The sequence below is a fragment of the Cheilinus undulatus genome, linkage group 6 (assembly GCF_018320785.1).
Source record: "Cheilinus undulatus linkage group 6, ASM1832078v1, whole genome shotgun sequence".
Taxonomy (NCBI): Eukaryota; Metazoa; Chordata; class Actinopteri; order Labriformes; family Labridae; genus Cheilinus; species Cheilinus undulatus.
The window spans coordinates 19,170,537-19,186,210 of NC_054870.1; the positions used below are offsets into that span (position 1 = coordinate 19,170,537).

The 15,674-nt window shown below is 38.3% G+C and overlaps 1 protein-coding gene across 6 annotated transcripts in view; it reads left to right on the plus strand.

Annotated features, from left to right (window-relative positions):
* atrnl1a (attractin-like 1a) overlaps positions 1-15,674 on the plus strand; it is a 450,037-nt gene that overhangs the window by 171,246 nt on the left and 263,117 nt on the right. For all 6 annotated transcript variants that reach the window (XM_041790223.1, XM_041790225.1, XM_041790224.1 and 3 more), the window contains one exon: positions 8,810-8,903. In XM_041790223.1, coding sequence (XP_041646157.1) covers positions 8,810-8,903 — 94 coding nt within the window. The remainder of the gene's footprint in view (positions 1-8,809; positions 8,904-15,674) is intronic.

Here is a 15,674-nt window from a genome sequence, read left to right on the forward strand (position 1 = left end):
CCTACAGATCCTGGGTCTGATGTCTTAAAATTTAGATTGCACTGTGAGTGAGACATATCTGAAAACTGGTGTTTTCTTTTAAGTGATTTGTTTCTTTATGTGACAGTTCAGAATACTTCTGCTATCAAATTGCAAATGCATTCACAAACTGTAAGTGAAAGATAGAGGAGTGAGGGGAATTAAGTCTTTTTATTTTGTGTATCAATACAAGTCGAGTATCCCTCCCTCATTGTGTGTAACCCTCCACATCTAGAGAGCAAGCAGTCGCATTCCACATTCCTGCAACTGCTACAGCTGTCCTAACTCACAAACACAATACGGGCAGTCACCTGGGACGCCGTTTAGTACAGTATACAGTACTTTCCTCCCCATTATTCTCTACCTCACTGTTCTCTTCTAAATACAAGGCCCATCAGAGTTTACAGCAGGCAAATGGCAGAGTGAAAGATAGAGGAGGAACACCAATTGTTTAGAAAAGGGAGAGTGATAAATCAGCATCTGCTGTAGCTTTTCTGTAAAGTTATATCCGTAAAAAAATATGAATTTCTTTTAATAATCATTGAAGGTTGTGTCATTTTATTGACAAGCTAATACCTGTCTGCTAATACACGTCCAATGCATACAGTATACACAGGCAGGCAGACAAGAAGACAGATAGCAGTGTTTGATGGAGAAAGAGTTTAAGTAGAGATGGTGGGATTGCAAATGTACATGAAGGTGAAATATTGTGGAAATACTTCTAGTTTGGAGTCAATTTTTAATGCAAACCTTAATATTTTTAATAATGAGCTAGTTCTCTGAGAATCTCCTTTGTATTAACCCTCTAAGACCAATGTTTTTTTCATACACCACAGGTTATGAAAAGTTAAATAACTTTTGAACCATATATCCTAGCCATGTACTTTCTTTTTTTTCTCTCTGAAGCCATCCATGGGCCATTCTGGTAGCGCTATCTTTGCTTCAGTAGCCTTTTTGGAGGCTTTACCAGCAAGACTGGAACTTAGGTGACTTTTTGAGGCATTTAGAGATAAAAATCATGCCAGTAACACTGAAAGTCTGTTTACCAATTATTAATACATTTTTAATTGTTTCTTTTGCTAGCATCTAATACTATCCACCATATTGTTTTGTCACAATCACTGGCTGTGACAACCAATGGTAGGATGTTCTGTTGTCACATCATACTTTCTCAAACTGTGCATGTCTTTACACTTAGCTCATGGTGGAGATGGCCTGAGTAGCTCATAATGGAAAGTAAGAGAGACAGAGAGCCTGTGATGAGGGCCCAATGGTCTTTTGTGCCTTCAGCTTCTCCTGGAAGGCACGTTCAGCCCTCCAACCACCTTCCAATCCAGTCAAATCATGAGCTTAACCTCATCCAATCACCAGTCACCATACTGTAGAGCGAATGAGTTTGCCTCTTCCCCAGACAGCTATGCTAGTTTTATTGCTAGCTTCTATATTAGGCATACGTTTGTTAATATTAGCTATCTAAGTCAAATCTGAATAATGTCATGGATTAAAACAAACAAGCTAACAAAACCAGCTTATTTAAATCTCCTAATTAAGAGAAACTTATTCATTTGTTAGGCATCTAAATGTCTTCTCAGATGCTCAGGCATTTTGTTGGTTGTGGTTAACTGTATGTCAGCTAGGCATAGTTTTGCCCACAATCGTGACTGATGATTGGATGAGGGGTTAAGCTCATGACTTCACCTGACTGGAAAGTGGTTGGAGGGCGGGACAGATTTTATTTGTCACCTTTTGGTTTCAGTTTCTTAGATTTTTCTTTTGTCACTGTAGTCCCATAACTTTTTAAAATTTTAACTGACATCACTGCAGCATTATGTTCTAAAAAACCCAGGTTGTCCTGACAAAAGCATGTTTAGAGCTTGACAGTGCAGCACAGGGTTGATGTTTCACAAGCTTTTAAAGACAATAAGTCCAGAGGAGACAAAAATTGTAAAAAAAAAAATAGCTTTGGGCTATTTGTCTCTGTGAGGTATAAAATTGCTGTGGAGAGAAAGTATAGTGGAGGAACAACAAGAAAAGCTCAGGTGTGATTTTTCAGTGTAGTTTGCAGATATATTTTAAGTAAGGGATGATCATGAGATCCAACTAACTTGACCTTTGACCTCTAAAATCTAATAGTTCATCCTTCAGGCAAAGTGCAATTTGTGCAGATTTTAAGGGAAATCACTGGCAGCATGTTTGAGATATTGTGAAAATGAGAAAGACTGAAATGGATGATATGAAAACACAATCCCTCTCTTTGTGGCCGTCGCTGGCATGGAGACATAAATATTAAGGGACTCTATATCTATCTCTATCCTGTCAGGAAGAATAGTGCCTCTCATAACATCTCTGAAAACAAGGGCCTGCTGAGGGACTCCCTCTGTAAGACTGAAATTACTGTTGCCTTTTTGGATGGTTTTAAACACATTTTTTATCCTGGTAATAACTAGAGATGAAATGCTAGAGTAACTTTAAATCTCAACCACCCCACACTCATCACAGCGTGTAGAACAGGCAGTTTGTCTGAGCTGCTGAGGGGATTACAGAGGTTTCATGTTTGTTTGAAGAGGGGAGAGAAGTTAACGCTGTTCTCCATCACAGGATTTACTCTGATTTACTGTGAGACCCCACATTATTTGACTCCTCCTGTCAACATGTCTGACAGTCTGTCTTTCTAAGTGTCTTAATCAAACTACTAATGTGTTCCTTGGGTTTATATCCAGAGCCAAGTTTCCTTCTTCTAAGGCTCAAAACATAAACAATTTTATAAACCTTTAACCTGAATTCTTTATCTCAAGTTTCTTTCTTTACTTGAGTGCTATTGGCTGAGTCTCTGAGTCCATGAGCACACTCCTCCTAGCTGTGTCCTTTGTCAACTGCCTACTAAATCAATATTGTATGAACAGCAGGGTGACCTAAGCAGTGCTAACACACCTGTGATTTGTCTATTATCGAGTCTAAGAGCCACTTTTTGATACAGCTCACTTATCTCCCAACCCTCGCACCTCAGGTTTACTGTCTTCGTGACAGGTCAATATATTCAAGTAATAGACTGAAATTGCATTTTTCTTACGGTTGCCAACTCTTCTGTCAAGGTCTCTGCTTTATAAGAATTTGACTTTCAGCCCACTGGCATTTAACTACATTTTCCTTACACTCTCTTTGCATGTGTGTTCAAAAATCTCTGCGTTTATGTCTCCCACCTTGTTTTTGTTGGGTGCAAGCGATCAGATCAGACGCCATTCCTCCCGGCAGAGGAGGAGAAAGGATAGAGGAGGTTGTTTTCCTCTCATTATCTGTCGACGCCTCGGCTCTACCTTGACCTGAGTGCACCACTTTTTTATTACAGGGCCTGTCTGTGTGCCAATTGGAAAGAATAAAAAACAAAGCACAAAGTCAATTCAGCGGGAGAGGGACGCTGGGAAGAGTGTGTGGTCACAAGGGTATAGAGAACGTTCTTGTTTGTGTCTAGCATTAGTCACACTGTGCAGAAGTTATTTAGTGTTTGAATTACAGAGCAGCCTAATGTGAATTATTGCATCATACTCTACTTTGCATAACAAAAAGACTGAAAAGATAATACTTAACTCAAAAAAAATCTCCCATTGTCTTCAATCTAATAACTGAGAATATAAAGCTTCCAAAAGTTCATATTGAATCAGCCATGATATTACCTTATGCTGTTGAAAAAAAAAGTTTTCAACTTGCTTATTTCTCTTGAGCGAATCATTTTTACCCTGTGCAGTCAAGTTGATTGTACAAGCATGCGCTCCTGTTAGTCCCCTGGGGCGTGTTTTTCTTGAAATGGGGAGAGTTTATGAGTAGCCGACCTGGTCCTCTCTTAAGGATGAAGAACTTGACCACCTGAAACTTGGTCGACGATCTAAAGTTGGTGTTGCTGTATGATATTTAGAGGATGAAAAAGAAAGATGGACGTACACTGGCAAGCTCATAATGCACAGTACAGCTTGTTCCACTCCCACAGGATGCACCTTCTCCACAGTTTAATATCACGGCTTTTGCTGATGAAGTTTTACTTGGACAGAGCTGACAGAGTGGAAACTTCTTTCTGTTTGTTTCCACTTCTTTCTGTTTATGCTCACTTCAGTATGTGTTTAGGCCTCACACCAACTAATCGACTGGTTGTTCAGGTTAAAATAAAAAAAGAGAGAGAGAGAACCTTTCCTTTATCTCATAATCAGTTAAATATGTGTCAGGTTTCTCATTGCATCCTCTCTAGTAGTCTAAATCAGTGTTCTGGCATAGGGGTATGCACCCTTGGGGGTACTTGGAGGCACTCCAGGGGGTACATGAGATTTTAATATATATATATATATATGAAAAAAGTATCCTTGAAAAAAATCCATTAAGAAATAAATATTTCAATAAAATATAAGTGTAAGGTCATAAACTGAACTGTTTGTTTTGTATGCTATTTGAATTTTAATTATCCTAAAAAACACAGTCTTCTTCATGGTAGGATGGTTTGACCCACCCTGCCATGTGCCATTTGACATCACCTGTCATTCGCTGTATTCTCAATTACTTAATTATAAATATGTTGCTGATTTCTATTTATGTGAAAAACTGTTTATCTATAACTAAGTTCTTGATTTCAGTTTGAGAAGAGATCTTTATTATGATCCCAAAAGAGGGCACTAAGCTGTTGACTATTTTTGTGTAAATAAATCTTTATTTAAATTTAAGGTGATTATTTTTAAACAAGTTTTAGTTCTATGCTTTTATTTCCAAATTGTTAAAAGGAGAGACTTTAAATGAGCAGTGTTTTGCACACTGATGGAGTTTTAAATGGTTTTGTGCCAGTCCAGTCACTGTTTTCACCACGTTACTTTGAATACCCATATTTTATTGATGAGAAGATTTGCTATGGATTTAGTCATGCATTATTAATGTTTTAAATATTTGAAAACATTTCTTTTTCAAATGTTTGAAATTTGAAAGTGCTTATCAGTTGCAAAGTTTGATAAATCAGATTCTCATGTTACAGCACCAAAAATGGTTTGTGCTGTTTGGGGGATACTTTGCTGGATTAAACATTTTGCAGGGGTTCATCACTGAAAAAAAACACAGAGAAACACTGGTCTAAATCACTCATTCCCAAACTTTAGGTCAGATCTGCAGTTGGGTTGCATTAATTATTTTTTGGGTTTGCCAAATGAGTTTTCATAAATTCACTAAATTTTGTATTTATTTATAGTTTATTATTTAGCACACATATGGGATTACATAAAACCGAATCATAAACAAATACAAAATGTGTCAGGTCAAGAAGCCATCAGGCTTGTATAAGGAACCTCGCCTTCCCATGAGACAGAAAAGAAAACAAGCAAGTTTTCAGTAAGAGTACAAACCATGCATGTAACATATATTCAGATGTACACATGCACATAAAGGGGAAATCTACTATAAACAAACATGTTCATCACGTTGTGTTGCCCCTGCAAATTTAGAGCCCCATAGTTTGAGGCAGAGTCAGAAAATCCTGGCAACCACATAAAGGTGGATGTTGATGAAGCTCAGGATGATATAAGAATGCAAAATCAAGTCCATGCCCACATTCTTTTCCTTCAAGAAAGGAAAGAGGATCAACATGATCTGTGGTGCCTGCTCCACTATGGAGGAGAAACTGTGGGAAAAACTTGCTCGATACATATTTGAGAAAGACTTGCTTTTCTCCTCAGGAGCTGATGTTTTGACCAACAGACCGTCAGGTTCTTGGTCAGATGAGAGTGTATCAACCAAATGACCAACCGACTGAAAGGTGTCAGCCCTAGTTCTGTCCAAAACAGACATGCACGTGCAGAATCCCACACACTTTCATGCAAAATAGAGTTGGATGTCTAATAATTCTTGTGAATAAATGTCACTCCTTTATGAGTCCTGACAATACTGCCTTCATTTTTTCAAAACTTTACAATGCCCTTCATACATGAATTACAGCCAAAGATTCCAGCAGAGAAAATAAGTGTTTCCTGCCTACCTTAATCTGATGTTGAGCTCACAGAAGATTAATCAGCATGAATCCTGTCTCGATGCTGTCATAATGCTGCATGAAATCTAGTTAAAATCCTCCATCATTGTGTTTCATATAGTGTTCCATGTGTGTTCAGTGGCACAATGAAAGGAGAGGTGTTTCAAATGTCTACTGTATTTCACATAATTGTTCTTAAAGGAATAAGAGCTGACCCTTGGATTAGTTTGATGCTTCTTACTCCAGGAACACACCCATGTAAAATCTGTCCACTGAATCCAGCCTCTTTGCTTTCTGAAGCTCGGTCTGCACCTGGATTGTGCATTGTAATGAAAGCAAAATGTAGACTGACAGCCTCAAATCATTGTGCATTACACATCTCGGGCAACACACTTTATGCCATCAAAGTAGTCCTTAATGGGACATTTGACCTCTCAACTCTGATGAAAATCCACGATACTTTTTCACTGTCATGTTCCTCCATTTAGCCTTCAGTGTGCGGGCCTTTTGGGTCTGTTGCCATGACGTGAATGCTGTTTTTATTCTGTGTCTTATTTTGTTTGATTGTGGCTTTGACTTGGCAGGCATTTTGATACAGAGCAGGACTGAAGATCTAATTCTCAACTGGCATCCCTTAGTCGCTCATTTCTCCTTAATCTAAATTGATTTAACACCAATAATTCTGCTGTGTCATATTTCCCATTGCATGACTAGGAACATTCATCCTGTCATCAGGATGGCCCTTAGTTTTATGTTGTAGTGATGAATTTCTGAGAATTATCCAGAAGCCGTATTTGGCTTTACAATGGGAGAGTAATTTAAAAGGATATTTTGGTATTTTTTTTAAGTTGAATTGTTGAGATACTCTGCGATAGTAGTGCTTTTAGCCTCCAGAGATTTCAGTGAGCATTGCCCCTTCATACAGGATACACTTGAGGAAGCTAGGCTATGCAACACCACAGACAGGTGAACTGTAGCTGTAGCTCTGCGTAATTTGTTAAGTTTTAGGTAAAAATTGGCAACAAAACAATACTAGCCCAATTGCACACTATACCAATCATTTTTGAGGCCAACCAGAAACTTAACTGGACGACAAATTTCCATTAGTTTATATTGGTAGGTGCCAGGTTCTCCAATTTGTCATCAGAAACACGAAGAAGGTCGGTAAAACACTGGCATTCAGGGAGGCAAGGAACTCTGGATGGGGAGTGATGCAGGCTGCAGGTGTTTGTGAGCCATTATTCTCAATAATAAATGTCCTGAAGAAGTTTTGTGAAGTCCCAGTCATGACAGGAATAATTCTCATGGGTATGGGTTCACAGTTTTGTAATTTTCTCCACTAAAGTTTGTTTCCCTTTCTGTCTTTCTTTCTGAGTCTCCATCTGTAAAAGTGTCTGTATAATCCAGCTCATTAAAGTATCCCCTTGTGTCCACAATAAATGGCATGTCATTGTCACTTGAGTCCAAATTGCTAATTTTAGTGCTGTTTTGGTTGAGTTACTTCTTGGCTGACAAAGCCCACAGACACAAACAGCTGTTCAGATAGGCTGAGGCGGAAGGACACATTACTGTTATGGCAATATAGTGCCAAACACAGAGGCTTTCAGGGTGAAAAAGTAAATGCTTTAAAAATGTTTGTATAGCATGCAACTGAGCCAGCATTTTTGGGCCCATTTTTATCTAAGTTTTGCTATATTTAGCAGAGCAGCTACACCTGTCTGTGGTTATGTCAAGGTTGCATTATTTTAGCACACAATCTCCTTCTTGATACAACAGGGTGAGATCTTATTTTGTTCATTTTGTTACTGTAACAGCTGTAGAGACCTATAGTTTCTCTACTGCCACCTACTGGACTGGAAGTTTGTCCTAAGGGAAGCAAGATGTATGGTGTATTTTTACTTCGGTGCGCAGCTGTTTTTATTAAATGCATCTGAGCCTTAATGCAACACCCTGTAGCTTCAAACATAAGAGTACACTTGATCTTAAATCTTCAGCTGGGATAGTTCACTGGGTTTAATTTAGTCAGAATAGAAAAGGTATTTAAAGGTTCCTTGACTTAAATGTTAAGGTTCACTCGTATGACAAGAGTTTTTGGCAAAAGCATGCAGACATATCAGCCAAATTTAAAACCCACCATTCAATGACTGCAGTCAAAGAGGGATGTTTCATTGGACATTCATCCATTATTTTTTATATTAATATATAACATATTCAATAATCAATAAAGATATTTTTAAAGGGCCGTTTAAAACTCCACTGAAAGTGTTTGGAAATCTATCCTTAGCGGTGACCTCCTGCTGCCAGACTCATGTACTGATAAAAGAGTGCCTGCTAAACAATTCTGAAAGGAAATCCATCATAATGCAGAATTGATACATTTAAGTCTTTTATTTCAGTCCTTACCGAGAACTTGTAAATGAGAGAACATTTGAATCAAAAATGTGATACCTGTATGGGAGTGATAATGACTCGTCTTGTTTCCTGAAAATTAGTGATTCGTCCTTCTGTGCCTTTGTATCTCTGCTTTCCTTCGTCTCCTTATATGACCCACTGCTTTCTCTTTTTTACCACCTTCTAATTTATTTTCTTTTTTTTCCTGCCTTCTCTCCTGTAGTTAGACAACATTCCTTCAGGAAGAATCTTGGTAACCCCAGTGATAAACAATCACTGCATGCATACTCAGTGAACAGGATTTAGTGGTGGACACATCAGGATTTAAAATCTGTCTGGGAAACTCTTTGGTTGATGATTTGCTTTGTAAAGGTAACATTATAACACAAACGTATTGTCTTGCCTTTGCAGCCTGCAAGTGTAACAGCCATGCCAACGTGTGCCATGTCAACAGTGGAAAATGCTTCTGCACCACAAAAGGCATTAAAGGAGAGCAGTGTCAGCTGTGAGTATACACTCCTATTATTACAGTATAATGCCCATACTTCTTGTATTTTATTTATGTCACTAGATATTTAAAAAAAACTCAAAGGGAGTACTAAATATACAACAGCAAGTAATATTACATTAAAAGTCTATGCAGTGTCCAACTCGCCAAGAGAATGCTTTGGTGTAACAGTAAGGGGGTTTAGAGCTGACCTTTCAGGATACAGTGCATACTTTCTTTAATGATATGTTCACAACTTACAGTATTGAGCTCACAGCCTCCGTTGATTGAAGTGAGACAGACACATAGTCCGACTAGTCCGTGAGTCGCTCTGTCCTTCTCCACCTGTCACCTGTTGTCCTTACTGAGGAGTGTTTTCAGACAAACCAGTGTTCTTACCTCACTACCTCTTTTCTTTAAATGCACTGTTATAATCCAATGCAGTGTTTTCCAACCTTGTCCCTTTGTGTCCTCCTTACTCTAATAAAAGCTTAGCCCCCCAGGAAACACTTGGAAAAATGAAACACCAATTTTGATTGTTTTTATTGTCAGAATCCCAACACAATAGGCCTTTATACACTTGTTTTAGCTAAAAGATATGTGCATAAACTATCCTATATATATATATATATATATGTATATATATATATATATATATATATATATACAATTATTACAATATGGTATCAGAGAAACTCTGAAAAATTAAAGAAATAAAGAGGATCTGTTAATTTACAAGAAAACAATCAAAATTATCAAGTTTGAAATGTTTTAAATTTACAAGAAAAAACTAGAAGTGTTTGACTTTGAACAGGGTGTCTGCAGGGTTTTAAAAGTATTTAAAGTTGATACATCAATTCAGCCAAAATTTAGGCTTTTTAAATTGTTAGTCTTAAAGGGGACATATAATATGCAAAAGTCATATTTTCAGGTTTCTCTAACAAAAATATGTGTCCGTGGCCTGTCCACAATTATCTCAAGTACCAGAAAAATCCACTCCCTCCTGCCCTCTCTTTTTCCACCTTTCAGAAAATATGTGCTGAAACAAGTTGTGCTCAGATTTTCCCCTCATGACTCGTGGGGAGTTAGCACCACCCCCTGGTCCAGTTGGCTCTCCCTACTTAGAAGAAAGTTCTGCCCTCCTCCTTCCGCCGTCTCCTGATCTTCCTCTCAGCTGCATTCTGAGATGCTGGCTAGCTTAGCTGGTTACTCTGCCGACTTTGGTCTGGGAAATTGTTGGTTCAAATCCCAGTCAGTGCATAATCCATGTGTAGTTTGAACCAAAAGTGGAGTTTTTGAGATGATTAAAATTCAAATTATTCTCATTTAGGTTTCTTGTAAATTTGTATTTAGACTGTCATAAATTTTTTCCTGGGAACTTTACAACTCTTTAAATGTTAATATCCCATGTTTGGTTCCTTGTAAAGGTCTGACTTATTTTCTTAAAAACTTCAGTTTTTTCTTCAAAATTAACAGATCCTCTAACTGTTTTAAACTTTATGCTAGCCCTAATACTCACCCCACTGTTAAAACATCTATTCAGTCTCTAGTTTAGACCGCTGAAGATTCTTAAACACAGAACATTACATTACCCCCATTTCAAACACACTTTTCCATTTCAGCAGAGCTGCATTCAAGAACAGTGATAGCCAATTATCCCACACTTTCATTAACTATAGTTACTTAAAGGAGTAATTTGGGTCTCTATCTCCTCATGGACTCTTTGCCTTATAGATATGTGAATCAATTGACAACCTAGTTTACAAACTGCTCTACCTTTCAGCTTCCAACACAATTAGTGTTGTGACGTGTGGTGGGAGAGAGTGTGTAAAAGATTATTGTTTGTTCAGCTTTACATATCATTAATCACTTGAAAAATGCTATGAAGGCAAACATTTTCTGACCCTACACTTAAACTTTAACATAAACCACTTACTACCTTTCTCTCACCTCAACCTCAACTCAGATCCAGACATAACATGACCCAAACTCTGGGTCAACAACCTATTCCCTCACGCTGGAGTCTCTCCATATGTCTGCTGTCAACATCAGTTAGTGAGTATTCCTATAAAGAAGTAGTGTCATAGTAGTGTTTTTTTCCCCACATGCACCTTAATAAAGAAGAGCCAGTGTAACTGTCTTTTTTGTAATATTGTCAGAAATGTACTTTGAATGGACATACTTTGTTGGTGTTCTGTTTCAGCCTTTTTAACTACACTTGGTACAAGAAGTAAGGAAATTTGTGTTTGGTAGATTATTTCCTTGTTGTAACAATGCTTCTTGGCAAAAAATCTTAATCCATCGAAGCCTGTTTACTTCTCTTCTAAATGGTGCCACATTTATAAGGAACATGTATTTGCAGGATGAGCAGCAGAGCTGAGTATGTGGGTTTTGCCCATGAAAAATGTGCCAAATCTTCTTCTATTTTGCTGTTACTATTCACTCTTGTTGTGAGCCTCTGGTATCCCCAGGTGCTGACAATCAGGTGCCAATCAGGCACCGGTTACAGTGGTCAGTAGGTGTCTGCTTCAAGAATCGGCATGTTTAAATGATCTGGATAGGGCCTACATGACATAGCAACTTCAAGCTGGTGTTTTGCAAAACCAAGTTGCTGCCTTATTTGGAGTGACCCTAGTTCCATCTCCAAACTGAAGCCCCAGTTCCGTATAAAGGGGAATGTCAGAGACACAGTGGGAGCCCCAAGACGACAGCACTCCAAGAAGACTGTTACCTCACCCTGTCAGCACTTAGGAACCGTGGGCTGTCTTCTACAGATTTACATTCAAGTTTTTGCAGGACAATATGGCCAATGGCTGTCTGCCCTGACAATCCAGAACAGACTGCACTCAGCCAATCTCCAGTCTCAAAGGGCTGCCAGGAGGCCTGCAGTGACAGGGTATCCGTGGGGCCTTGAAAAGTATTAAAAGGTGATAAATCAATGTTGGGAAAATTAAGACCCTTAAAAAGTATTAAAAAGTCTTATCACGACTTTATAAAGTCTTAAATTTTGAAAGTATTTTTTCTGAATTAGCTGTCCAAGAGTTTGAGTCCCAAAAACATCGTAAAAGTGTGTGAATTTATTCATTTTTATTAAAAAACAAAGATGAACAGGTACATAAAAAACTAGGCTATTGTGGGTGTGTTCGTAAATTGTCTCTGAGAGCACCAGAGCGAGCTATATCACTGATGTAAATGGTTACAGCTTGAAGTGGCGGTGAGGTATTAAAAAATATTGAGAAGGTCTTGAAAAAGTCTTAAAAAGGTATTAAAATTAACTTCAAGATTCCTGCATATTCCCTGAGTGACTACCCTTCACTGTCAGGCCTGGTGGTGTCAGCAACACGTGCACTGGAACCTGAACATGTGGAGGAATGTTATGTTCAGCGATGAGTCCAGATCCTGCCTACAGCAGTTGGATCGTAGGGTCAAAGTGTGGAGAAGACATAGAGAATACTATGCTGATTGCTGCACTGATAGAGTCACATCTTTTGGTGGAGGCAGTTCAATGGTGTGTGGCAGCATCTCCCTCACTGGAAAAACAAGGCTTGTCATCATTGGAGGCAATCTCAATGCCACTTCAGACTCCAGTCATCCAATCTACCAAACAAGAGTCAATGGCCGAAAAAGCTGTTTGGAATTGGTAGAGAAGATTTGGAAAACTTTTTATGGGTGCAACCCACATACTTCGCTCTGCTGCTCACCATATAATCAAAGCTTGCTGTTTTTTAAATACACAGAGCCAATCACACACTGGTAGTCAATGCCAATGCAAGCCAAAAAGGCATGTTTTGAAGGCTCCGTTTTCTCTGAAACATTTTGTTAAGAAGTTACTTGTTGGATATCAAAACTGTAAATTAAATTTTAAACTAATTACATTTCAAACACTATTTTTAATACTAAGGCCTGAAGACCCTTATTGTTCCCCTGCATCACATATTTGATATCATGTTGATAAATTTGATGGTATCAATATTTTCAGTCCCTGGATCACATGAAATACAAACCTTAGGGGATAATTTGAACAGATCAAGGATCAACTTTGACCTGTTGCCCCCCTACATCATTAATCCTGTTGATTTCCAAGGTGAAAAGAAAAGAGAAAAAAATTCCCACAACAGAATGTGAACTTCCTGTCTGTCAAGCTAGATAATGAGTTAAAAGTTGGTGCTTTTGGTGCTGGTGGCAAACGTTAAATCTGGAACAATACCCAGGCGCACTTGAGTGTAAGTGAATGTTTAATTGGTTGTACAATCCCAGTTCACTTATGTTCATTTGGCATCTCTGTATGCTTTTGAGCCCAGTGTGTCTTTTCAGCACACACCAATAATTCAGAATTGTAGCAGAGACTCCACCGAGCCTGGGAGCAGAAGTGCCGTGTCTGTGTGTGATCACTTGTGCATCCCTAAGCCGCTGTGCTCTTTTTCACCTTTGATTTGCTCCAGCAATCTCTCTCTCTTTCTCTCTCTCTGTCTCTCCATCTCAGCGCTGTTTGTTTTGCTTGAGTCATTCCAAAAATGGCGTGCCAAGTAGAGGGCCATTTGTTTGTCGCTTTGATTATGAACGAGCAATTTCCCTCTGGGGTTGGATGGCAGGCACCCGCGGGTTATGGCAGGTGTGTGTGGATGCATATATTTGTGTGTGTGAGAGAGAGAGAGAATGCACTTTGAGTAAGAAATAACAGGGCCATTAGGCAAAGCAGGTTTTGGATTTTGTAGTATATTTATGCCTGTATGTTTTTAAGCTCATGGAGACACTCTTTCTTTCTGGCAGAGGATTCTTTTACTTACATTTTTGGTTTCATGTGAAGCCCGCTTTTTCTCTCCCTTGTAATAGTTTTTTTTCCATCTCCAGTTGGTCTTCTTTGTTTTCTCTCTTGTTCTGTTGTCTGACTGATTGTTTGATTTTGTTGATTTAGCTTTAATTAGCCTCTATAGAGAACTCCTCTAATTGACTGCTAATTTGCATCTTTTACTTGCTGAGAGGGAGTGTTTGTGAATGTTTGCCTTCTTGAAAGTTTCAAATGAGAGGATAATGTGGTCTATTATTTTGTTTTTACTGGCTGTGCAATGCCAGATTTTAATGCAAATCAAAAGGCTTCACATTTCTTAAATAAATGAGATAAAAATATATATGTAATAATTATTATTATTTCATTTATGGTCTTTTGTATGTGTTTGTAGCTGAGTCAGTATGTGTTAAGTGATGTCCTGTGTCGCCCTTATCTCAGTCCCATTAGGCTGTTGTAAGCAGCTTAAAGTGTCCGTCCCCTTTTTGCCACAGCTCTCTGTCTGGCACGTTAATGTCCCCCAAGGGAGCAAATACCTTGTCCTCACCCATATGCTTTGCTTTCTGAAGCTTGCTTATTTGGACTGAATGATGTATCATTTTTTGATTATAATTGGAATGTGAGCATGTGCAATAGTCAAACAGGATGCGAGATGTCAGTGACCTGACATACCATTCTGTAACTTCTTGGTCGGTTGATGGAAACTAAAAGTGTAAATTTTATGATACCATATCACTATTGGTAATCAGAGAACTGACTTCTGTACTTCAAGGTCTGTGTGCCTCCTCCTGTATGCAGAATTGTTCAGGCTACACACGACACTGCTCCTGTCACAGAGACACCAGCATGACACTCGAGGCAGACGCTAAATCAGGGGTGTCAAACTAAGGGGCCAGTCAAATGGAGACGAGTTTAGGAGTATCTGTAAAAGTATTCAGTCGTATCAATGTTTTATCCATACGGAACCGGCATTTTGGGGACCCCAAAACACTACTTTTTGAAAAAGTGTCCCAGAGTGAACAAATCTGTATACGGCAGCTGTTTTGTCTCTGTGTGTACAACCAAGCTCAGCAAAATCCCAAACTGTCCATCAGACTGCCGTGGCGGTTCTACTGTTAAATAATAATGTCATAGCCAACTTAACCTATGCACAAGCCCAGCCAACAACAATAATGATGGCAATAATGATCACATGACTGTGTTCATGTCTTCTACTACCACTAACAAAAGATGGTCATGGAGAACAGCATACTTCACATGTTCTTAAATCCATTGCAGAGTGCAACCAGAAGGGCAGTCAGGAGAAAATTTGGGTAAAAAACAAAGGTTTGGGTGCGCTTGCGTCATAATCTTCTTTTCTGTTTGTGGTTCATTTTCTGTGGCAGCATTACATAACACTTATACCTGGCATATAAACTACAGTGTTTTGGTTGTTTTAAATGCTTTTGTGCTTAAGTAGACATTTCTTGAAACAATCCCATGTTTACAGAAAACTTTTTGAAAACAAAGCAGAAATAGATCTTTTCATCTTCATGTGAACAAGGCCTCAATCACAGCTGGGGGCCAGATTATGAATTTAGGTCTAATCTGGGGGCCTAAGAAGGTCAACATTTAGAACTGTCAACCCTATTTTCACCAGTAATGAATTATGGATGATAAAGGATTTTGAGATTTGAAACAAATCAAAATGATAAGTTTAATGGCTCCAAATCTGAAAAAAGTAAAAACTAGAAATTAAACATGAAATAAAAAATTAAATTATCGTTCTTAAAAGGCAAATCTATGAGATAGAAAACTAAAGTTATGACTTTTAAAGGTCAAAATATGAGATAAAACTCCAAATAACTAGTTTTAAGGGTCAAATGATGGGATTAAAAGTCAACGAAAGTAGTTGAAAAGGTCAAAACATGAGATAAAATTAAAAATAATAAACTGAAAAGGTCAAAATAAGATAAGAATTTAAAATCCACAAATCTAAAAGGTCAAAATATAAAATAAAAAGT